Below are 27617 nucleotides of genomic sequence, written 5' to 3'. Positions count from 1 at the left end.
AGCAAGTGGGTGACACAAAACCGCAAGTTTTGAGCTAAAATTTTCAAATCTGAAACCCACCAAACCCACAAAAATATTTTGCAAACACCGGTAAAGGGTTATTCCGGAAAACTTATCTAGGGTAAAAAAAAAAAAACTAGATTTAATTTTCAAAAGATCAAATGTTTTCATAAAGATCCAATTTCCTTAATGGATCTAAATTTTTATAGTCATGTGGGACTGTAAACCATATCGTTACTACCATTGTTTATACCGCCGTATAGAAATCACTGATGTACAAAGTGTGAAGAATAAAGAAGTGATTCTAGTATTTCAAGACAATATTGCTTGAGGACAAGCAACGCTCAAGTGTGGGAATATTTGATAATGCTAAAAACGAACATATATTTCATAGCATTATTCCTCAAGAAAGACAAGCTTTTAGTTGCAATTGTTCTATTTACAAGTGATATTCGTTTAAATAATAAAAGGTGAAGACAAAAGACAGATTCGACGATTTGAAGACGCAAACGACCAAAAAGCTCAAAAGAATAAAAGACAATCAAAAAGGTTCCAATTATTGATAAGAAACGTCTCAAAATCACAAGAGTACAAGATTCAAAACGCAAAGTACAAGATATTAAATTGTACGCGAGGACGTTCGAAAATCCGGAACCGGGACCAGAGTCAATTCTTAACGCTCGACGCAACGGACTAAAAATTACAAGTTAACTATATATATAAATATAATATAATATATAATTAATTATATTAATTATATATATATTATATATATATTTAAAACCGTCGGCAGCAGGAAACTCCAAGGGTGTAAACTGTAAATACCTCTCCGCGACTCGCGGAGTTTTAAGGGTATTTGGCCGCGAGTCGCGGAGCCCCAAAAATCAAGTCTGGCTATAAATCAACCCGAATTCTGATCAAAATCATCATCATTTTTTTCTTCTCATTCATACGAAGTAATATATATTTATATTTATAATTTATATTTTAATTTTAATTATAATTCTAATAATAAGGGTATGTTAGCGAATGTTGTAAGGGTGTAAGTCGAAATTCTGTCCGTGTAACGCTACGCTATTTTTAATCATTGTAAGTTATGTTCAACCTTTTTATATTAATGTCTCGTAGCTAAGTTATTATTATGCTTATTTAAAACGAAGTAATCATGATGTTGGGCTAATTACTAAAATTGGGTAATTGGGCTTTGTACCATAATTGGGGTTTGGACAAAAGAACGACACTTGTGGAAACTAGACTATGGGCTATTAATGGGCTTTATATTTGTTTAACTAAATGAAAGTTTGTTAATGTTAATATAAAGATTTACAATTGGGCGTCCCTATAAATTACCATATACACTCGATCGGACACGATGGGCGGGGTATTTATATGTACGAATAATCGTTCATTTAACCGGACACGGGAATGGATTAATAGCCACTAGAATAATTGAAACAGGGGTGAAATTACATTCAAGGGTAATTGGTGTAATTGTTAACAAAGTAGTAAAACCTTGGTTTACACGCAGTCGATAACCTGGTGTATTCATTAAACAAAGTATTAAAACCTTGTTACAATTCGAATCCCCAATTAGTTGGAATATTTATCTTCGGGTATAATAATAATTTGACAAGGACACTTGCAATTTATATTTATGACTGATGGACTGTTATGGACAAAAACCAGACGGACATATTGAATAATCCAGGACAAAGGACAATTAACCCAAGGGAATAAAACTAAAATCAACACGTCAAACATCATGATTACGGAAGTTTAAATAAGCATAATTCTTTTATTTCATATATAATTTCCTTTATTTTATATTTAATTGCACTTCTAATTATCGCACTTTTATTTATTGTTATTTAATCTCATTTTTAATTATCGTACTTTTTAATTATCGCAATTTTATTTTATCGCACTTTTATTATTCGCAATTTCATTATCGTTATTTACTTTACGCTTTAATTTTAGTCTTGTATTTATATTTTACATTAGGTTTTAACTGCGACTAAAGTTTTAAAATCGACAAACCGGTCATTAAACGGTAAAAACCCCCCTTTATAATAATAATATCACTTATATATATATTTGTATTTTTATAAAAGTAAACTAATATAGCGTTGAGCTTTGTTTAAAGATTTCCCTGTGGAACGAACCGGACTTACTAAAAACTACACTACTGTACGATTAGGTACACTGCCTATAAGTGTTGTAGCAAGGTTTAAGTATATCCATTCTATAAATAAATAAATATCTTGTGTAAAATTGTATCGTATTTAATAGTATTTTCTGCTAAAATAATAACTATTTTATATACACCTCGTTCGACATCAATTCTTATATATGCATCTTGTTAATGTCGGTTACCAGGTATTCACCATATGAATGATTTTTATCTCTATGTATGGTATGTATATTAAAATATGAAATCTTGTGGTCTATTGTTACGATTTGATATATATAGGTTAAACCTATAACTCACCAACATTTTTTTGTTGACGTTTTAAGCATGTTTATTCTCAGGTGATTATTAAGAGCTTCCGTTGTCGCATACTTAAATAAGGACAAGATTTGGAGTCCATGCCTGTATGATATTGTGTGAAAACTGCATTCAAGAAACTTATTTCGTTGTAACATATTTGTATTGTAAACCATTATGTAATAGTCGTGTGTAAACAGGATATTTTAGATTATCATTATTTGATAATCTACGTAAAGCTTTTTAAACCTTTATTGATGAAATAAAGGTTATGGTTTGTTTTAAAATGAATGCAGTCTTTGAAAAACGTCTCATATAGAGGTCAAAACCTCGCAACGAAATCAATTAATATGGAACATTTTTAATCAATAAGAACGGGACATTTCAGTTGGTATCAGAGCGTTGGTCTTAGTGAACCAGAATTTTGCATTAGTGTGTCTTATCGAGTTTGTTATGATGCATTAGTGAGTCTGGACTTCGACCGTGTTTACTTGAAAAATGATTGCTTAACAAATTTAGTTGGAAACTATATATTTTTAACATGTTAATATTATGTGATATATTAATCTCTTAACGCGTTTGATATTATGTAATAGATGTCTACCTCTAGAACAAGTCTCATTGACTCACCTAATAATAATGAAGAGTCAAATGTAAATTGGAATGATTCGTGGACTGATTCACAAGTTCCCGAAGAGGAACCGGAAGAAGAATCGGAACTGGAAGAAGAAATAGAACCAGTGGATGAAATAATAAAACGGTTAAGTAGAAGAAAATCCTCAACCAACCGATCAAAGTTAATTATGGTCAATGGTGTTTCCGCCAAGGAAGCAAAGTATTGGGAGGATTACCAATTCTCCGATGAATCGGATCCCGACAAGGATTCCAACGATGTTATAGAAATTACCCCAACACAATTTAATAAGGCAAAAGAGAACAATAAGGGAAATGGCATAAAAATAGAGAAATTTGATTCCAAACCCGATGAACTTTATATGTATCGTCAACACCCGTATTTCTTAAGTTGTGACAATAACCCGGGAACCTCTAAACCACCAGGTTTTTCTAAACCAATGTGGAAAATGATGGCTCGTATTAGGGGAACATCATATATCCCTAGAAACTTGGCAAAACGAACCAAAACCGAAGAAGAAGAAACGAGCGAGTCGGAATAAGATAGTTGTATTCGTGTGGTGTTATATATGTAATATAGTGTGCTTATGCTTTATGATATATGTAAAAATTGCTTGTATTAATAAGTATTTTTTTTTATGAATCTAACTCTTGTCTATTTTATAGTATAAAAACACAAAATAGATAGACAACCCAATATTTTAAGAGACCTACCCAATATTTTTGGAATGGGAATACTTGCAGGTTTTATAAATGATTTACAAAATAGACACAAGTACGTGAAACTACATTCTATGGTTGAATTATAGAAATCGAATATGCCTCTTTTTATTAAGTCTGGTAATCTAAGAATTAGGGAACATACACCCTAATTGACGTGAATCCTAATGATAGATCTATTGGGCCTAACAAACCCCATCCAAAGTACCGGATGCTTTAGTACTTCGAAATTTATATCATATCCGAAGGGTGTCCCGAAATGATGGGGATATTCTTATATATGCATCTTGTTAATGTCGGTTACCAGGTATTCACCATATGAATGATTTTTATCTCTATGTATGGTATGTATATTAAAATATGAAATCTTGTGGTCTATTGTTACGATTTGATATATATAGGTTAAACCTATAACTCACCAACATTTTTTTGTTGACGTTTTAAGCATGTTTATTCTCAGGTGATTATTAAGAGCTTCCGTTGTCGCATACTTAAATAAGGACAAGATTTGGAGTCCATGCCTGTATGATATTGTGTGAAAACTGCATTCAAGAAACTTATTTCGTTGTAACATATTTGTATTGTAAACCATTATGTAATAGTCGTGTGTAAACAGGATATTTTAGATTATCATTATTTGATAATCTACGTAAAGCTTTTTAAACCTTTATTGATGAAATAAAGGTTATGGTTTGTTTTAAAATGAATGCAGTCTTTGAAAAACGTCTCATATAGAGGTCAAAACCTCGCAACGAAATCAATTAATATGGAACGTTTTTAATCAATAAGAACGGGACATTTCAGTTGGTATCAGAGCGTTGGTCTTAGAGAACCAGAATTTTACATTAGTGTGTCTTATCGAGTTTGTTATGATGCATTAGTGAGTCTGGACTTCGACCGTGTTTACTTGAAAAATGATTGCTTAACAAATTTAGTTGGAAACTATATATTTTTAACATGTTAATATTATGTGATATATTAATCTCTTAACGCGTTTGATATTATGTAATAGATGTCTACCTCTAGAACAAGTCTCATTGACTCACCTAATAATAATGAAGAGTCAAATGTAAATTGGAATGATTCGTGGACTGATTCACAAGTTCCCGAAGAGGAACCGGAAGAAGAATCGGAACTGGAAGAAGAAATAGAACCAGTGGATGAAATAATAAAACGGTTAAGTAGAAGAAAATCCCCAACCAACCGATCAAAGTTAATTATGGTCAATGGTGTTTCCGCCAAGGAAGCAAAGTATTGGGAGGATTACCAATTCTCCGATGAATCGGATCCCGACAAGGATTCCGACGATGTTATAGAAATTACCCCAACACAATTTAATAAGGCAAAAGAGAACAATATGGGAAATGGCATAAAAATAGAGAAATTTGATTCCAAACCCGATGAACTTTATATGTATCGTCAACACCCGTATTTCTTAAGTTGTGACAATAACCCGGGAACCTCTAAACCACCAGGTTTTTCTAAACCAATGTGGAAAATGACGGCTCGTATTAGGGGAACATCATATATCCCTAGAAACTTGGCAAAACGAACCAAAACCGAAGAAGAAGAAACGAGCGAGTCGGAATAAGATAGTTGTATTCGTGTGGTGTTATATATGTAATATAGTGTGCTTATGCTTTATGATATATGTAAAAATTGCTTGTATTAATAAGTATTTTTTTTTATGAATCTAACTCTTGTCTATTTTATAGTATAAAAACACAAAATAGATAGACAACCCAATATTTTAAGAGACCTACCCGGAGACATGATTGATGAAATCTTGTCTAGAGTCGGTCAGAATTCCTCGGCACAACTATTTAAGGCGAGATCAGTTTGTAAGACATTCGAAGAACGTTCCAAGAATGCCTTGGTTTATAAAAGGCTTTCGTTCGAAAGATGGGGGATATCACATTGGGAAATCCATAAGTTACGATGTGTTTACTTTGACGCATATATTGCGGGGAACCCAAATGCTATTTTACGCAACGGGTTAAGAAATTATTTTGACTCAATATATCCGAATATAGGACTTCGTGATTTAGAAAAAGTGGCTAACATGCAACATAAAGAAGCATGTTATGCTTATGGGTTAGTAATGTTCGCTTCTCACCAAAGTGAGAACAAGAACATCGGGCTACAACTATTAAACAAAACGTTCCCACAAGTGACGGATTCGGTAATTGGGGTAAGAAATGAGGTTTTTAGGTTATTACGAGACTGTTGGTCATTACGTAACCTTCATCCTTTTGACGACGTTACAACACATTGTCTTACTATCGGTCACAACGGTTATGTTCCACAAAACCAAGGATGGGAAGTGGTATTAGTAAAACCAGAATGCATGACTTGTTTCTGGACGTATGAATTACGTGTCTTTATTGCCTTTGCTGAATGCCATATTTATTAACTAGAATTATCTTCGCAACTACTTTGTATCAAAGTTTTATGTGCTATATTTCATGCTATATGTAAAATAGCGGTATTGTAAGTTTGCAAGTTATTGTATAAAGGCTTGAATATGATATATTTTTGTTTTTTTTTTTTTTTTTTTTGTGATTAGTTTTTCATATAGAATTGTAGTAGTTGAAATGGTACGTTAGCTACTAAGTATGAACTTAACGGGTAGGTACTACCCGAATTAAAGAGTATAAAACGCTAATATGAAGAAAGAGCTTTTATAAATAAGTTAATATTACGCTACGAAATACTATTGACTACTCTTGATATTCTATATGATTAACTCGTTTCATTTGACTATTTTGAAGGAAATGGCACCGACTACTCGACACACCTTGAATATGAGCGAAGAGGAATTTCGTGCCTTTCTTGCTTCAAACATAGCCGTAGTACAAGCTGCACTACATACCAATAATAACCTTGGATCTAGCAGTACAGGAAATCGTGTAGGATGCACCTACAAAGAATTCACTGCCTGCAAACCTTTGGAATTTGATGGAACCGAAGGACCGATCGGATTGAAATGGTGGACCGAGAAGGTCGAATCGGTGTTTGCCATAAGTAAGTGTACTGAAGAGGACAAAGTGAAGTATGCTACGCATACCTTCACAGGTTCTGCGTTAACATGGTGGAATACCTATCTAGAGCAAGTGGGACAAGATGATGCTTACGCACTACCGTAGTCAGCATTCAAGCACTTGATGAACGAGAAGTACCGTCCCAGAACCGAGGTCAATAAGCTCAAGACAGAACTTAGAGGGTTACGAACCCAAGGATTTAATATTACCACGTACGAAAGACGATTCACAGAATTATGCCTATTGTGTCCGGGAGCGTTCGAAGATGAGGAAGAGAAGATCGACGCGTTTGTGAACGGATTACCGGAAAGAATCCAAGAAGATATAAGTTCACACGAGCCCGCCTCCATACAACAGGCATGTAGAATGGCTCACAAACTAGTGAACCAGATTGAAGAAAGAATTAAAGAACAGACTGCTGAAGAGGCCAATGTGAAGCAAGTCAAAAGAAAGTAGGAGGAAAACGGTGATAAGAATCACCAATACAACAACAACAGCAATTACAACAATAATCGCAACAACTATCCCAACAATCGCAACATCAATCGCACCTACAACAAACGGCCCAACAACAACAACAACAACAACAACAACAACAACAACAGCAACTACAACAATCATCCCAACAACAATAATAACCGCAACAACAACAACAATCAGAAGCATCTATGCCAAAGGTGTGAAAAGTATCACTCGGGGTTCTGCACCAAATTTTGCAACAAGTGTAAAAGAAATGGTCATAGCGTGACGAAATGTGAGGTCTACAGACCAGTGGTTAACAGAACGAAAGGAACAAATGGTGTCAGAACGAGTAATGGCAGAGCAAGTAGTGTCGGAGCAAGTTATGCCAATGTAGTTTGTTATAAATGTGGAAAACCGGGCCACATTATTAGAAATTGCCCGAACCAGGAGAACACGAATGGACAAGACCACGGAAGAGTTTTCAATATTAATGCGGCAGAGGCACAGGAAGACCTGGAGCTTGTTACGGGTACGTTTCTTATTGACAATAAATCTGCTTACGTTTTATTTGATTCGGGTGCAGATAGAAGCTATATGAGTAGAGATTTTTGTGCTAAATTAAGTTGTCCATTGACGCCTTTGGATAGTAAATTTTTACTCGAATTAGCAAGTGGTAAATTAATTTCAGCAGATAATATATGTCGAAATCGAGAAATTAAACTGGTTAGCGAAACATTTAAGATTGACTTGATACCAGTAGAGTTAGGGAGTTTTGATGTGATAATCGGTATGGACTGGTTAAAAGAAGTGAAAGCAGAGATCGTTTGTTACAAAAATGCAATTCGCATTATACGAGAAAAAGAAAAACCCTTAATGGTGTACGGAGAAAAGGGCAACACGAAGCTACATCTTATTAGTAATTTTAAGGCACAAAAACTAATAAGAAAAGGTTGCTATGTTGTTCTAGCACACGTCGAGAAAGTACAAACTGAAGAAAAGAGCATCAATGATGTTCCCGTCGCAAAAGAATTTCCCGATGTATTTCCGAAAGAATTACCGGGATTACCCCCACATTGATCCATTGAATTTCAAATAGATCTTGTACCAGGAGCTGCACCAATAGCTCGTGCTCCTTACAGACTCGCACCCAGCGAGATGAAAGAACTGTAAAGCCAATTACAAGAACTTTTAGAGCGTGGTTTCATTCGACCAAGCACATCACCGTGGGGAGCTCCTGTTTTGTTTGTCAAGAAGAAAGATGGTACAATCAGGTTGTGTATCGACTACTGAGAGTTGAACAAACTTACCATCAAGAACCGCTACCCACTACCGAGAATCGACGACTTATTTGATCAACTACAAGGCTCGTCTGTTTATTCAAAGATTGACTTACGTTCCGGGTATCATCAAATGCGGGTGAAAGAAGATGATATTCCAAAGACTACTTTCAGAACACGTTACGGTCATTACTAGTTTATGGTCATGCCGTTTGGTTTAACTAATGCACCAGCTGTGTTCATGGACCTTATGAACCGAGTGTGTGGACCATACCTTGACAAGTTTGTCATTGTTTTCATTGATGACATACTTATTTACTCAAAGAATGACCAAGAACACGGTGAACATTTGAGAAAGGTGTTAGAAGTATTGAGGAAGGAAGAATTGTATGCTAAGTTTTCAAAGTGTGCATTTTGGTTAGAAGAAGTTCAATTCCTCGGTCACATAGTGAACAAAGAAGGTATTAAGGTGGATCCGGCAAAGATAGAAACTGTTGAAAAGTGGAAAACCCCAAAAACTCCGAAACACATACGCCAGTTTTTAGGACTAGTTGGTTACTACAGAAGGTTCATCCAAGACTTTTCTAGAATAGCAAAACCCTTGACTGCATTAACGCATAAAGGGAAGAAATTTGAATGGAAGGATGAACAAGAGAAAGCGTTTCAGTTATTGAAGAAAAAGCTAACTACGGCACCTATATTTTCATTGCCTGAAGGGAATGATGATTTTGTGATTTATTGTGACGCATCAAAGCAAGGTCTCGGTTGTGTCTTAATGCAACGAACGAAGGTGATTGCTTATGCGTCTAGACAATTGAAGATTCACGAACAAAATTATACGACGCATGATTTGGAATTAGGCGCGGTTGTTTTTGCATTAAAGACTTGGAGGCACTACTTATATGGGGTCAAAAGTATTATATATACCGACCACAAAAGTCTTCAACACATATTTAATTAGAAACAACTGAATATGAGGCAGCGTAGGTGGATTGAATTGTTGAATGATTACGACTTTGAGATTCGTTACCACCCGGGGAAGGCAAATGTGGTAGCCGACGCCTTGAGCAGGAAGGACAGAGAACCCATTCGAGTAAAATCTATGAATATAATGATTCACAATAATCTTACTACTCAAATAAAGGAGGCGCAACAAGGAGTTTTTAAAAGAGGAAAATTTAAAGGATGAAATACCCAAAGGATCGGAGAAGCATCTTAATATTCGGGAAGACGGAACCCGGTATAGGGCTGAAAGGATTTGGGTACCAAAATTTGGAGATATGAGAGAAATGGTACTTAGAGAAGCTCATAAAACCAGATACTCAATACATCCTGGAACGGGGAAGATGTACAAGGATCTCAAGAAACATTTTTGGTGGCCGGGTATGAAAGCCGATGTTGCTAAATACGTAGGAGAATGTTTGACGTGTTCTAAGGTCAAAGCTGAGCATCAAAAACCATCAGGTCTACTTCAACAACCCGAAATCCCGGAATGGAAATGGGAAAACATTACCATGGATTTCATCACTAAATTGCCAAGGACTGCAGGTGGTTTTGATACTATTTGGGTAATAGTTGATCGTCGCACCAAATCCGCACACTTCCTGCCAATAAGAGAAGATGACAAGATGGAGAAGTTAGCACGACTGTATTTGAAGGAAGTCGTCTCCAGACATGGAATACCAATCTCTATTATCTCTGATAGGGATGGCAGATTTATTTCAAGATTCTGGCAGACATTACAGCAAGCATTAGGAACTCGTCTAGACATGAGTACTGCCTATCATCCACAAACTGATGGGCAGAGCGAAAGGACGATACAAACGCTTGAAGACATGCTACGAGCATGTGTTATTGATTTCGGAAACAGTTGGGATCGACATCTACCGTTGGCAGAATTTTCCTACAACAACAGCTACCATTCAAGCATTGAGATGGCGCCGTTTAAAGCACTTTATAGTAGAAAGTGCAGGTCTCCAATTTGTTGGAGTGAAGTGGGGGATAGACAGATTACGGGTCCGGAGATAATACAAGAAACTACCGAGAAGATCATCCAAATTCAACAACGGTTGAAAACCGTCCAAAGTCGACAAAAGAGCTACGCTGACATTAAAAGAAAAGATATAGAATTTGAAATTGGAGAGATGGTCATACTTAAAGTTGCACCTTGGAAAGGCGTTGTTCGATTTGGTAAACGAGGGAAATTAAATCCAAGGTATATCGGACCATTCAAGATTATTGATCGTGTCGGACCAGTAGCTTACCGACTTGAGTTACCTCAACAACTCGCGGCTGTACATAACACTTTTCACGTCTCGAATTTGAAGAAATGTTTTGCTAAAGAAGATCTCACTATTCCGTTAGATGAAATCCAAATCAACGAAAAAATTCAATTCATCGAAGAACCCGTCGAAATAATGGATCGTGAGGTTAAAAGACTTAAGCAAAATAAGATACCAATTGTTAAGGTTCAATGGAATGCTCGTAGAGGACCCGAGTTCACCTGGGAATGAGAAGATCAGATGAAGAAGAAATACCCGCATTTATTTCCAGAAGATACGTCAACACCTCCAACTGCTTAAAATTTCGGGACGAAATTTATTTAACTGGTAGGTACTGTAGTGACCCAAACTTTTCCATGCTTATATATATATTAAATGAAATTTTTATTTACATGATTAAGTGTTTCCAACATGTTAAGCAATCAAACTTGTTAAGACTTGATTAATTGAAATAGGTTTCATATAGACAATTGACCACCCAAGTTGACCGGTGATTCACGAACGTTAAAACTTGTAAAAACTATATGATGACATATATATGGTTATATATATAGTTAAAATGATATTATGATAAGTAAACATATCATTAAGTATATTAATAATGAACTACATATGTAAAAACAAGACTACTAACTTAATGATTTTGAAACGAGACATATATGTAACGATTATCGTTGTAACGACATTTAATGCATATATATCATATTAAGAGATATTCGTACATCATAATATCATGATAATATAACAATTTAAAATCTCATTTGATATTATAAACATTGGGTTAACAATATTTAACAAGATCGTTAACCTAAAGGTTTCAAAACAACACTTACATGTAATGACTAACGATGACTTAACGACTCAGTTAAAATGTATATACATGTAGTGTTTTAATATGTATTCATACACTTTTTAAAGACTTCAAGACACTTATCAAAATACTTCTACTTAACAAAAATGCTTACAATTACATCCTCGTTCAGTTTCATCAACAATTCTACTCGTATGCACCCGTATTCGTACTCGTACAATACACAGCTTTTAGATGTATGTACTATTGGTATATACACTCCAATGATCAGCTCTTAGCAGCCCATGTGAGTCACCTAACACATGTGGGAACCATCATTTGGCAACTAGCTTGAAATATCTCATAAAATTACAAAAATATGAGTAATCATTCATGACTTATTTACATGAAAACAAAATTACATATCCTTTATATCTAATCCATACACCAACGACCAAAAACACCTACAAACACTTTCATTCTTCAATTTTATTCATCTAATTGATCTCTCTCAAGTTCTATCTTCAAGTTCTAAGTGTTCTTCATAAATTCTACAAGTTCTAGTTTCATAAAATCAAGAATACTTCCAAGTTTGCTAGCTTACTTCCAATCTTGTAGAGTGATCATCCAAGCTCAAGAAATCTTTTTTATTTACAGTAAGATATATTTCTAATACAAGGTAATACTCATATTCAAACTTTGATTCAATTTCTATAACTATAACAATCTTATTTCGAGTGAAAATCTTACTTGAACTTGTTTTCGTGTCATGATTCTGCTTCAAGAACTTTCAAGCCATCCAAGGATCCTTTAAATCTAGATCCATTTTTCTCATTTCCAGTAGCTTTATCCAGAAAACTTGAGGTAGTAATGATGTTTATAACATCATTCGATTCATACATATAAAGCTATCTTATTCGAAGGTTTAAACTTGTAATCACTAGAACATAGTTTAGTTAATTCTAAACTTGTTCGCAAACAAAAGTTAATTCTTCTAACTTGACTTTTAAAATCAACTAAACACATGTTCTATATCTATATTATATGCTAACTTAATGATTTAAAACCTGGAAACACGAAGAACACTGTAAAATCGGACATACGCCGTCGTAGTAACACCGCGGGCTGTTTTGGGTTAGTTAATTAAAAACTATGATAAACTTTGATTTAAAAGTTGTTCTTCTGGGAAAATTATTTTTCTTATGAACATGAAACTATATCCAAAAATCATGATTAAACTCAAAGTGAAAGTATGTTTTCTAAAATAGTCATCTAGACGTCGTTCTTTCGACTGAAATGACTACCTTTACAAAAAATGACTTGTAACTTATATTTCCGACTATAAACCTATATTTTTTCTATTTAGATTCATAAAATATAGTTCAATATAAAACCATAGCAATTTGATTCGCTCAAAACGGATTTAAAATGAAGAAGTTATGGGTACAACAAGATTGGATAATTTTTCTTGTTGTAGCAACGTGAAAATTGGTAAAAAAATCTATATTAATCATATCCTAGCTAACTTATATTGTATTATACATGTATTCTAATATATTATGTAATCTTCGGATACCATAGACACGTATACAAATGTTTTGACATATCATATCGACCCATGTGTATATATTATTAGGAACAACCATAGACACTCTATATGCAGTAATGTGAGAGTTAGCTATAAGGGGTTGAGGTTGATTCCAAAAATATATATACTTTGAGTTGTGATCTAGCATGAGACGTGTATACACTGGGTCGTGGATTGATTCAAGATAATATATATCAATTTTTTTCTGTACATCTAACTTTGGACAACTAGTTGTAGGTTACTAACGAGGACAGCTGACTTAATAAACTTAAAACATCAAAATGTATTAAAAGTGTTGTAAATATATTTTGAATATACTTTGATATATATGTACATATTTGTTATAGGTTCGTGAATCGACCAGTGGCCAAGTCTTACTTCCCGACGAAGTAAAAATCTGTGAAAGTGAGTTATAGTCCCACTTTTAAAATCTAATATTTTTGGGATGAGAATACATGCAGATTTTATAAATGATTTACAAAATAGACACAAGTACGTGAAACTACATTCTATGGTTGAATTATCGAAATCGAATATGCCCCTTTTTATTAAGTCTGGTAATCTAAGAATTAGGGAACAGACACCCTAATTGACGCGAATCCTAAAGATAGATCTATTGGGCCTAACAAACCCCATCCAAAGTACCGGATGCTTTAGTACTTCGAAATTTATATCATATCCGAAGGGTGTCCCAGAATGATGGGGATATTCTTATATATGCATCTTGTTAATGTCGGTTACCAGGTGTTCACCATATGAATGATTTTTATCTCTATGTATGGGATGTATATTAAAATATGAAATCTTGTGGTCTATTGTTACGATTTGATATATATAGGTTAAACCTATAACTCACCAACATTTTTTTGTTGACGTTTTAAGCATGTTTATTCTCAGGTGTTTATTAAGAGCTTCCGCTGTCGCATACTTAAATAAGGACAAGATTTGGAGTCCATGCCTGTATGATATTGTGTGAAAACTGCATTCAAGAAACTTATTTCGTTGTAACATATTTGTATTGTAAACCATTATGTAATAGTCGTGTGTAAACAGGATATTTTAGATTATCATTATTTGATAATCTACGTAAAGCTTTTTAAACCTTTATTGATGAAATAAAGGTTATGGTTTGTTTTAAAATGAATGCAGTCTTTGAAAAACGTCTCATATAGAGGTCAAAACCTCGCAACAAAATCAATTAATATGGAACGTTTTTAATCAATAAGAACGGGACATTTCAATGTGGATGTCCGTTACGCTAAAGCATGGAATGCTAGGCGTATTTCAATCGAACGATTGTTCGGAACTTGGGAAAGTAATTTTATTCAACTACCAAATTATTTGAATGAATTAGTTTCTACCAATCCAGACACAATTGTTGTTTTTGAAAATGGACCTGAAATTGAAGAAGGTTTCGACACATTTAAATTTGTGGTTTGGGCATTCGGTCCAGCCATTAAAGCATTTAAATTGTGTATTCCGATAATTTGCATCAATGACACCCATTTGAAAGGTAGTTATAGGGGTAAGTTGTTAACAGCGATTGGCAAAAATGCTAACAATCAAATTATACTCGTTGCCTTTGCACTAGTTGATGAATAAAGTAACGAAAGTTGGGTTTGATTTTTGCAAATGCTCCAAGAAAATGTTATTGGAAACGGAAAGTTGTATGTCATCTATGATCGACATCCAGGTATCTTGCATGCAATGGGTGCTCAAATATATGGTTGGGAACATAGATACTGTTTGCGCCACATTCGTAGCAACTTGTTGAGCAAATATACTAAAGTAAAATCGCTCAAACACTTTTGTTGGACAGTCGGTTGAACAACGAATCAAATATTGTACAAGAATTCTCTCAAATACATCAAACAAGCTAGTATTGAGGCTTGGCAATATTTGCATGATGCTGATTTAGGCAAGTGGACTGTGTATAGGGACAGACTGAGGAGTCGTTGGGGTAACACAACGACAAATATTGCTGAGTCCCTCAACAATGTGTTTCGTCATGCCCGAATGATACCGATCAAAGCGTGTATTGAATATACATTTGATTACACCAGACAACACTTCTATGATCAAAGTCGAGATGTAAGGCAATGTATTTCACCACTGTCCAAGAACATGTTTAACATCTTTAACGAACGGGCAAAAAGAGCTCAAAGATACAAAACAACATGTTATAACGAACAACAAGGTGTGTTCAAGGTTCAGTCAACTTATCAAAGAAGTGGTGAAGGTGGCACCGATTACACAGTGGAGTTTAAAGAGAAAAAGTGTTCATGTGGAATTTGGCAACACCAGAGATTACCTTGCTTTCATGCCATTTCCGTGTGTAGCCATCTAAACGAGGATATAAATAAATGCATCAGCAAAAAGTACACAACTCCTACATGGAGAGAGCAATATAGCCATCATTTTAATCCACTAAGAGACGCGAGCTACTGGGCACATATATAATGGAACATTATGGCCGATTGATATTGCTCAATAACATCATATATATCTATCGCAATATCACTTAAAACGCTCTAGAATCGAAGATAATGAAGGTGATCTACAAGTGATAAGCCAAGATGCGCGAATTTGTATCGGAAGAATGATCTGCAAAGAATTTTGATGATTTATGACATTGTTCGATCCCGATACGAGTTAGGGTCAAGGTAGCACTCTAAAATGATAAAACAAGGCTTCTGATATGTTAGGCTTCGTCCAAATGAACTAATATTGAAAAGAAAACGAAACAGTGCCTAAAAACCATTCGGGACGCCGTCTAGCATAAGAGGACGCCGTCCTGGCCTTTTATCTGGGACGCCGTCTAGCATTATTAGGACGCCGTCCTGTCGTGTTTTGTGGGACGCCGTCCTGCCTTTTGGGATGACGTCCCGTAGTAGGTGTACCCGACTTTTCTGCTTTTTACCTAATTTCTCCACTTTAAAGCTTCATTTTTGGGACTGTTTCACAAAAGAATACGAACCAGAGAGTTTAGAGGCGATTTTCAGGAGCAAATTGGAGAACTCCAACCTCTTTGAAGAGGCTCAATATCAAGGCATCATCCATCAGAACCTTCTTCATCCAAGAACTCTTGTTCTTGTAGGTTATTTACTTGTTCTCAGCAATGATTTCAGTTAATAATTTGATTGTATTGTTGTCTGTTACCATGATTGTTGGCTAAGTTTCTATAATGTTTGTCTAGATTAATAACCAAGGTATTGGATGTAATCTTATTGATTGAATGTATTATGCGTGATAGATTGAAGCTTGAATTAAGAACCATGCTTATTGTTGTTAAAATCATTTGTATCTAGTTAATTGATATGTTGTTGATAAAGAGAACTCTTGTTGATGTATCATATTGATTTACAATCAACTTGTCTTAGATTGATTGTTTGCTAAACCGGACCAAGGGGGTAAACTAGATTAAAACGGTTAAACAAAATAGGAATGAATTGTGTAGAGCGAACGCAAAGACAATTGTTATTCAAGTCTTTGATCTTGTTGATCAACTAGTCACAAACGAAAAGGTCTAAGTAATAGGGAACCCTCGCTTAGTAATTCTAGTTTGAGTACTTGCTAAAGAGAACTCTTGGCGAGTCGATTTAGGTGATTAGCATGCTTATAGTTATTTGATTACAAATACAAGAACCATAGTGAAAAGGGAACCCTTGATCTTGTTATTGTATTTGCGTGTTTATCCGAGAGAACTCTTAGTGAACCTATTAGATAACTACACACATAATTATTCAATCAGGACTTAATATCTAAAAATACATCCAATACCGAGGGTAAAATATCTAGATAAACATTTCACCTCTTTGATTTAATTCAAAACTATCTTACTTGCTTTATTTGCATTTATTCTCATTTCATAAACTTAAAAGACAAAAATATTGTTTTTACATTTAACCTTCTTTGATTTGGCTAAATCGTTAAATAGCCACCAAAATATAAAACTTGTACTTTTAACTTTCATTCACTTAGTTAATCATAATATAGTTTCTAATTCTAGTTTGACTGATATAACTGTCCTTGGAACGATACACGGAACTAAACCAGTTACTATACTACTACACGATCGGGTACACTGCCCGTTAGTGTGTAGCAATCTCTAAAACCGGTATTTTCCATACGATAATTCATATACCACTTTTCGCACATCAAGTTTTTGGCGCCGCTGCCGGGGACAGTTTTGTGTCAAAATAGAATTATTAACTGATTTGTGATTAAGTAGTTTCTTAATTATTTTAAATTTTTAATAATCTTTGATTTTTAAACTTATAGAATCGGTATGTTTAATAATTTTTGTTAGTTGTGTGATTGACAGTTTATAGGTCGCATATGCCACATACCCGAAGTTCAGAATCTCCATTACTTACACCGTTTACAGAACCTGATAGAAAGCTTGGTAGGATTTCAAAAGAAGTACTTGAAATTTTTGAATCTTCATCAAAGCAAGAAACCTTTGATTCAGAATCAAGTACGACCAAGCCTCGATATTCAGACTTTGGTAAACCCGTTCAACCCCCAAATTTTGAAATGGAAGGAGAAAGACCGTTGGTACCACGACAATCAATGGCAGCAAAGATGAAAGCAACCCGGACCGGACAAGGTAGTGCTATTACTCCACCTACTGGTGAGGTAACTTTTGAAATAAAAGGACCTATTCTTCAAATGATTAATAACAGGTGTCAATTTGGTGGTGGTCCGAATGAAGATGCAAACGAACATATTCGTCTCTTTCAAGAGATATGTCTTCTATTTAAACTTAAACCAGAAACTGACCAGGCCATATTATTAAGACTTTTCCCTTGGACACTCCAAGGGGAAGCACGAAGTTGGTTAGATTCATTGGCCGAGGCTACGATAGAAACGTGGGATGGTATGTTGGAAAAATTTCTTAAGAAATATTTTCCAGCATCCAAGTCCGCGAGACTCCAACACGAAATTACCCAATTCTGTCAAAAGCCGATGGAAACCCTGTACGAAGCATGGAATCGATTTTCCAAAATGCTAAGAGGTTGTCCAAACCATGGTTTGGATACCTTTCAAAAGGTCCAAATCTTTTACAAAGGTTGTGATGTAGCAACCCGAATTTCAATTGACCAAGCGGCCGGTGGTTCTCTTATGGACAAAACCGAGCAAGAGGCTTATGAGATAATCGAGAAACTAGCCGACTATTCTCACGAGTGGCATCAAGAACGCCCAATTACTCGAAATGCTCAAGTCCAAAGCGCCGGTGCTTATGATGACTTAAGCGCCCTAGGTGTAAAAATAGATGGTGTTGTCCGAAACATGGACAAAATCACCAAGGAAATCCATAGTATGAAAGTAGGTTATGAATACTGTGGAGGTCTCCACTTAGGAAAAGATTGTGATGCCGGGTTAACCATGGCTCAAAAAGAAGAAGTGGCTTTCATAAGCCAAAGAAATAATAACCAGTTTCAGGGAAGAGCCCAATTTAACCGGAACTTTAATAACCCCTACAACCCTCAAGGTCAAACTTCCAATTTTCAACAAGGGTCAGGTAGTGGGTTCCAACAACAAACTCCGAGTTTTTACCAAAAACCCCAACAGGAAGAGAAAAAGTCAAATTTAGAGAGTATGTTGGAAAAGTTAATTACATCACAAACTCAGCTTGTCACAAATATAAACCAAACCAACGAGAAAAACGAACATCAATTTAGAAACCAACAAGCATCAATTCAAAATTTAGAAAAACAAATGAGTGGTTTAGCCAATTTACTGAGCGAGAGGAAACCAGGTAGTTTACCGGGCGATACCAGTAAAAACCCACGAAATGAGCACGCAAATGTTATCACCACACGGAGTGGTCTAGCATACGATGCTCCAAAAATGCCCGAAAATTCTGATTTCAGGGTTCCATTGAACCAAAATGATGAACCGGTTAAGGAGCCGGAAAAAGTGGTTGAAAAGGAAGAACGGGAAAAACCCGTAGTGAAACCATATCAACCACCGCTCCCATACCCAAGAAAACAACAACAAGAGAGGCTAGAGGCCGAAAGGTCAAAATTCCTAGATATGTTTAAACAAATTAACATAAACATGCCTTTCATTGATGTAATCTCAGGTATGCCCAAGTATGCTAAGTTTTTAAAAGACTTACTTACTAATCGGAAGAAAATGGAGGAACTTTCATCCGTCACCATGAATGCTAATTGTTCAGCAATTTTGATGAACAAAATACCGAAAAAGCTAGCTGATCCTAGAAGTTTTACCATATCATGTCTCCTGGGAGATTTGGAATGCATTAAAGCATTAGCGGATTTAGGGCTAGCATAAATTTAATGCCTTATTCATTATATGTTAAGCTAAACCCCGGGGAACTGAAACCAACTCGAATGGCAATCCAACTAGCAGACCGCTCTATTAAATTCCCTCGTGGAATTTTAGAGAATATGTTAGTAAAAGTCGGTACCCTAGTATTTCCGGCTGATTTTGTAATTCTAGACATGGAGGAGGACACACGTGTGCCTCTTATATTAGGTCGACCTTTCCTCAATACCGCTAGAGCTATGATAGATGTTCATGGGCAGAAATTGACCCTTAGTATTGAGGATATGAAGGTTACCTTTTCCGTTGACCATGCCTTGCAATACCCCGAGTCTACTGATGATCAATGTTATTATTTGCAAACCGTAGACACGTATTCGGAGTTATTGCAGGAATTTCCAGAATTGCACGGTACAGGAGAATGCATTTTTGCGGAAGGTGATGATGAAGCAATGGTGGAAGAAGTGGAGATGTTGACCACTTTGATGGCTAACGGGTATGAGCCAAATGATGAAGAGTACAGAAAGTTGGATTTAGGGAATGAATACCGATGTAAAACATCGATTGAAGAACCTCCCGTTTTGGAACTAAAGTCACTTCCAAGTCACTTGGAATATGCTTACCTACAAGAAGGTTCTACTCTCCCGGTGATCATTTCATCCGAACTCTCTGTAAGTGAGAAATCTAAGCTTGTTTCCATGTTAAAAGCCCATAAAACGGCTCTAGCATGGAAAATTCATGACATCAAGGGTATAAGTCCCTCTTATTGTACACATAAGATATTAATGGAAGATAACTATAAGCCGTGTGTACAAAGACAAAGGCGACTCAACCCCAATATGCAAGAAGTTGTTAAGAAGGAGATTGTAAAACTCCTAGATGCGGGTCTTATTTATCCAATTTCGGATAGTCCTTGGGTGAGTCCGGTCCAATGCGTGCCCAAAAAGGGTGGCATGACCGTTGTCACAAATGAAAACGACCAATTAATTTCTACCAGGACTATCACGGGTTGGAGGGTATGCATTGACTACAGGAAATTAAATGATGCTACCCGAAAAGACCATTTTCCCCTTCCTTACATTGATCAAATGTTGGAAAGATTAGCGGGAAAGAATTTTTATTGTTTTCTTGACGGTTTCTCGGGATATTTCCAAATCCCTATAGCACCCGAGGACCAAGAGAAAATGACCTTTACATGTCCTTATGGTACTTTCTCCTATCGGCGTATGCCTTTTGGCTTATGCAATGCTCCTGCTACCTTTCAAAGGTGTATGGTAGCTATTTTTCATGACATGATTGAAGACTTTATGGAAGTATTCATGGATGACTTCTCAGTCTTCGGTGATTCTTTTGACTCATGTCTTAAAAATCTTGAGCGTATGTTGATTAGGTGTGAAGAATCAAATCTTGTACTAAACTGGGAAAAATGCCATTTTATGGTAAAAGAGGGAATTGTATTGGGTCATAAAATTTCTTGTGCAGGTCTTGAGGTGGATCGGGCTAAAGTGGAAGTAATAGCCAAATTACCACCACCAACGAATGTGAAAGGTGTTAGAAGTTTTCTGGGGCACGCCGGTTTTTACCGGCGGTTCATTAAAGATTTTTCCAAAATTGCAACTCCCATGAACAAACTTCTTGAGAAGGACGCTCCATTTGTCTTTACGGACGAGTGTCTTACCGCCTTTAATCTTCTTAAAGCAAAGCTCACGCAGTCACCGATTCTCATATCGCCGAATTGGTCAATACCATTCGAACTTATGTGTGACACCAGTGACTTTGCTATTGGTGCCGTCTTGGGGCAAAGAATAGAAAAACATTTCAAGCCCATTTACTATGCTAGTAAGACACTGCAAGGAGCCCAACTTAATTACACTACCACCGAGAAGGAACTCCTTGCAATCGTCTTTTCGTTTGACAAATTCCGATCCTATTTAGTGCTAGCAAAGACGGTTGTCTACACAGACCACTCGGCATTAAAGTACTTGCTTTCTAAGCAAGATGCTAAACCCCGTTTAATACGTTGGGTCTTGCTTTTGCAAGAATTCGACATCGATATAAAAGATAAAAAGGGTGCCGAAAACCTAGCTGCCGATCACCTTTCTCGACTTGAGAACCCGAATCTTGGGGTTCTACATGAGACCGTTATCCAAGATAATTTTCCTGATGAAAATCTCATGAGAGTTGAGAAAATTAATGATCCATGGTTTGTAGACATTGCCAACTATCTTGCGGGTGGATTCCTAGAAACCGGTATGTCACACCAGAAAAGAAAGAAATTCTTTAGTGACTTAAAATACTATTTTTGGGAACACCCATATCTCTTTAAACAGTGTCCCGATGGGATAATCCGTCGGTGTGTTTCGGGGAAGGAATGCACCGAAATTCTGCTTGACTGTCACCTTGGTCCAACAGGTGGGCACTTTGGTCCCCAAATCACGGGGAAGAAAGTTTACGAGGCCGGTTTCTATTGGCCTACAATATTCAAAGATGCCTACACTGTTTGTAAGGCTTGTAACGCGTGCCAACGGGCTGGTCAAATAACTAAACGGGATGAAATGCCTCAACAAAGCATCCAAGTATGCGAGGTGTTCGATGTTTGGGGAATTGACTTTATGGGCCCCTTTCCAAAATCTCATTCTTACCTCTACATACTTGTCGCCATAGATTATGTTTCTAAATGGGCGGAGGCAAAACCTCTACCAACAAATGATGGCCGAGTAGTGGTAAACTTTTTGATGGAACTTTTCTCTAGGTTCGGCACACCAAAAGCTCTTATAAGTGACCGGGGCACCCACTTTTGCAATAAGCAATTGGAAAAGGTGTTGAAAAGATATGGAGTAATCCATAAAATTTCGACATCTTATCATCCCCAAACGAGTGGGCAAGTAGAAAACACCAACCGGTCATTAAAACGCATACTTGAAAAGACCATTGGTGCCAATCCAAAAGAGTGGTCAACCAAGTTAAACGATGCATTGTGGGCCTTTCGCACGGCCTACAAAACACCGATTGGAACAACTCCTTTCCGTATGGTATACGGAAAAGCATGCCATCTCCCGTTGGAGATTGAACATAAAGCACATTGGGCGCTAAGGGCATGCAATTTGGATTACCAAGAAGCGGGTCGGTTACGTTTGACCCAACTAAATGAATTAGACGAGTTGAGGCTTGAAGCCTATGACAACTCTCTAATTTACAAGGAAAAAACCAAACAATGGCACGACAAAAGATTGAAACATCCAAAAGAATTCATGGAAGGAGATCGTGTCCTTGTTTATAACTCCCGTTTCAAGTTATCACCAGGAAAGCTTAAGTCCCGATGGACGGGACCATTCGTGGTTAGAAGGGTGTACCCTTATGGTACAATTGAAATGGTAAACTGGAAAGGTGATACTTTTAAAGTGAATGGCTACCGGGTCAAACACTATGTTGATGGTCCCCTAGAAATTGAGGATGAGGTTAGCCTCAACTTCAAGAAAAACGCCTAAATCTAAATGGGGACGAGTTTGGTGAACGACTCGTAAAAGAATGGTTCACGATTGTAATTAGGTTTGTATTGTGTGCACGTTAAATTTTAGTTTGGTACAAAATGATTAACGTATGACCCCTAAACGCGAACGACTCAGAAAATCAGGTCAGTGGGTTTTAGCACATTGGGACGCCGTCCCACTATGCAAGACGCCGTCCCAGTTTAAACTTCTAGACGCCGTCCCACTATGCAAGACGCCCTCTCGTTTCATTAGCCTAGACGCCGTCTAGGTTCCCAAGACGACGTCCCAACCCCTGAGTCAGAAAAAAAAATACGTTTTAACACTTATCCCACTCATTTTTCATCCACAAAACACACTCTTCTCTATTTCTCTCTGCCCTAACCCGAACCACTCTCCAAAAACCCTAATTTCTACTTCAAATTAGCGATTTCCTCTTCAAATTCAAGCTTTAAATCATGAACTTTTGGGTATGAATACTCCATTTCTTCACTTTTCTTTATCAATTACTTGAATTATATGTTTATATCTATAAATTGGTTAAGGATAAGTGTGGGGTGTTTGATTTGCATGATTATTATTAAGATTAACATGCCTTAGATGTTTTAATTGCCCTTAATGTGTTTATTTTGCAAAGATTACATGCTTTTAAGGGTTTTGTTCATGATTCTAGGGTTTGTAGAAAATAAATCCGAATTTAGGGTGCTTAACTTATGAAGTTGAGTTTATGTATGATGTTTATGATTCTTGTGAAGTATATGATTGTGTTGGTGATGTTGATGTCAACTTGGCCGGGTCGTTTTTGAATATTAGTAAATTTCTAAGCATATGATGAATTATAATGAATTTATGAAATGTGTATGCTTGTTTTTCATTTGTAAGGTCATGTTGAATCAAATAAGGGAATGGAATGCCATAATGTATGATGTTATAAGGTCATTTGAGCTAAAAGTTGTGAAAATTGTATTATGATTTGTGATGAATATGATTAGAATGCAAAGTTAAATGTTATGACCTATGACACAACATACTTGAATCCTTTAAGTCCTAAGTTTGTGCTACTTTGTTAAGTTGTGATTTTCGTTTTTGAAAGTGTGTTAATGAATTCAAGTTGACTTTGGTTGACTCTGGTATAAACTTGTGAACATGCACTTTTGTTTAAATGAATCATAATAACTTTTTGAACTAGGAATGGAATGATTAAGTTCTCCTGCTACTCGGTTTTGTTTTTAGCTAACATTAACACAACGGTTTCTATGTTCTTTTGGTTTGGTGTATAATGTTTTGCAGGGACAACCAAACAGAGGAGGACCGGCAAAAAGAGGACGAACAGCAGGTTTGGCTCCTCCTCGACAACCACCACCACCACAACAACAACATCATTCATCATCGTCTTCCGGAGAAGAAGCGGAGGAGGATCTAAACGATCCTCGAGTTTGGTTAACACAGGTTCAGAACGACGAAGACTACACCGAAACGTTTGAGAGAATAAACTGCAGGCCGATTAATGCCACTTGGTATTTTTTCTGGGGGCCATTGGAAGAAGCGGGCATGCGCCGACATGTTTCTAATTTACTCGCCATTCCTTACGGTAGAGTAGTCACCCACGTTTGGGAACAGGTTTTTAGCATCAATGAACCAATCTATCCGGTGCTGCTTAAAGAATTTTACTCTACCATGCGGTTTAACAATGTCAGCGATTATCTATCGAATGAGTTTCTACAGTTTCGTCTCGGGGGCCAAGATAGGGGTATAAGCAGTTTTCAGCTTTGTAGAATTCTGGGTATTTTTGAGGAACTCACCGACACACAGTTAGGTGAATACTTGAGGGCTTCTGATTACGTTGGCCGGCATGTTTTTGATGACACCTCTTATTGGCGCAGAATTTGTAAGCCAAATATTGCGCCTGCACATTTTCGATCAAGCAAACACCGGTACAACGAAATCGCAGCCCGGGATGATAAGCTGCTTCATCGACTCATCGCATGCACGTTTAATGCGAGGATTGAGGGTAATGAGAAGGTGAAAACATTAGATTTGTGGATTATGGATCAAATCAAGCGGGGTTCCTATACCGACATTCCTGGGCTAATCGGTAATTATTTCCTTGCCATTGCGACTGAGACACGGCTACAGAAGCCACTTCTGGGAGGCCACTACATCACCCGAATTGCCCGACATTTTAACATTGATTTCAGTAGATTACAGGAGTACACGAGCGTAATGAAACCATTAAAAAAGGTTTTTTATATTAATGCTGAAATCATTATGAAAGATAGAAATGGGCATTTGGTGCCTTTTGTGGCAGTTGGTGCAGGTGACGCAAGTGGCAGTGGTGTTCAGCAAGAGCAGCGGCAGGAAGAGGAGGCAAAAATGGAGGCACAGACTAATGTGGGTGAACAGGTTCCGTGGCATCCGTCCTAATCAAGTTGGGACAGTTTGGTTGGTAGTGTTAATAACATGAGGTTGAGCCCGAACGAACAAAGGATGCACAACGATCGAATGTGGGATAGTCAGCAGCGAATGGAGCAACTACAGATTGCTCAAGTGCACGATCAGGGATGGATGAGTTATGGTATTGATTGGAATAACCATAACTCAGAGTTGTTTTATTCCAACCCCGAGCAGTACTATGGGACGACACGTCTGACACCCCAATATTACACGGATCCTCAAAACCCACCTCCGCCTCACCCGATTTATGATAATACCGCTGCGTTGCAGGATGCTCGGAACAGATTTGAGCAGCAATATCCACAGGGACGCCCGTACAGAGATGGTTCGGGTAATTATTTTTGGCCGTTTGATAACTAGGCCTGCGTGCCTTTGATCATTTTGTACTTTGTTTTGAGACAATTTAATTTGTGCGGTGTGATTTTATACAATATTTTGGTTTGTAATAATTTACTAATGGTGTGGTTTGATAAACGGTTGTGGTTGTAAAAACACCGTTATTTTTATTATGATTTGTGTGGTTTGTTAATTTGTGCAGCATGATTGAACTTCAAAGACTGGCATTAAGTTCAGCGACATTTGATATTATGATATGTGTATGATGATAATCGCGGAATGGACGATGCTCTTATGCTGGCAGTAAGTTCAGCGGCATCCGTCTACATATTCCACGATTTACAGGTTAAAAATTGAAAATTTCTACAATCACCCTATCACTTTGCCCTCTAAATTTAATCCTTTTTGTGATTTCATGCAATGAGGGCCTTGCACGATCTCAAGTGTGGGGTGGGGAATAGAAATTTATCGGGAACTCGTTTCACAAAAATTAAGGCGTTTATTATAAAATTTTAAAATTTTCATGTAAGCCTTAAAAACGATTAAAAGCCCAAAAACCACGTTATACACATTATGGTCTTAAAATCTAGAAAATAAATGTTGGTTTACATTTTAAATTATTAATAGTCTTTGAAGTTGCACTATCATTCAATTATTTGAATGAAAATCCTACTAGTTTAGTAAGCTAACTTGTAGGTCACTTGTACCAAAACGAGTGTAAACCGTGAGAGAGCGGTGATTGTATAGCGTGGTCGGAAACCGGATCTCGTGCCAGATCGAAAACCTTAAGGATGATCCTCATTGTTTCTCCTAACAAGGACAATGTTGCGTCCGACCACCTATTATAACCAATAGGATGTATCTGTTCCATCCTCAAGGAAGTAAAGTCTTCCGAATGACACACTTACTGATTCAATTCAGAAGATGTAGTCCAGACCAGTTGTAGGGTGACAAAAACTCTTGAAAAGTCATTACTAACATCGACTGGAAATCTACCAGGCCTCAACGTCAAACAGGGAAACTGGTAGTCAAGGTTTGTCTCAATGAGGGGGATTAACTAGTAAAACGGGGGGGCACCATGTATACACAAAATGTTAGTGATTTATCAGATCCCCGGAAGGATAACCTCCAGAAAGGTAATATATCAGCTTTTAAGCCTGATGAACTTCAATCTTTATGATTGACTTAACGGATTAGATGATTACCTCATGATTATCGATGATATCCGGACGTAATGTGTATCCTCCTAAGCACATTATTTTCTACCGACATCTCGCGATGTTAGGTACCGTGGGAGGGATTGGCTTGACCAATAGCGGGAAACCCGCACTCATTTTTCAAAATTCAGAAAATCCGACAAAATCGGAAAACGTGTCTAGTATTAAAAACTAGCATGATATTTTCAAAACCATAAAACGTTTTCATCAAGGTCCTGATTTCCCTAGGATCAAATTTTTCGGATACTTGGCTCTAATCTAGCAAAAATGTGTGTGTGTTTCCATTGTGTATATAGCGTGCGTGTGATTTCAATAAAAGTGTACTATACTTAAAGCGTGTGTTTCATATAGTGTGTGTTGTGTTTCATATCAACGTGTGTGTTTCGTGTGCTTCGAGTAATTCATGTAATGTTTGTAATCTATATTTTGTGATTATGTTTGATATTGTTCTACTTTGTAACGAAAGAATTTCTTGAGGACAAGCAAGGTTTAAGTGTGGGGTGTTTTGATATTGCTCAATAACATCATATATATCTATCGCAATATCACTTAA

The 27617-nt window shown here is 36.6% G+C and overlaps 1 protein-coding gene across 1 annotated transcript; it reads left to right on the top strand.

Annotated features, from left to right (window-relative positions):
- Positions 1-14910: 14910 nt before the first annotated feature.
- On the top strand, positions 14911-15738 carry LOC139902129 (uncharacterized). The gene is made up of 2 exons (XM_071884781.1): positions 14911-14971; positions 15197-15738. The coding sequence occupies exons 1-2, from the start codon at positions 14911-14913 to the stop codon at positions 15736-15738; spliced, it is 603 nt and encodes a 200-aa protein (XP_071740882.1).
- Positions 15739-27617: the final 11879 nt, after the last annotated feature.

Source organism: Rutidosis leptorrhynchoides, chromosome 3, assembly GCF_046630445.1.
Source record: "Rutidosis leptorrhynchoides isolate AG116_Rl617_1_P2 chromosome 3, CSIRO_AGI_Rlap_v1, whole genome shotgun sequence".
In the NCBI taxonomy this organism is placed as follows: Eukaryota; Viridiplantae; Streptophyta; class Magnoliopsida; order Asterales; family Asteraceae; genus Rutidosis; species Rutidosis leptorrhynchoides.
The sequence above is the reverse complement of the archived record's forward strand: the minus strand, read 5'-3'. Positions and strand labels throughout refer to the sequence as shown.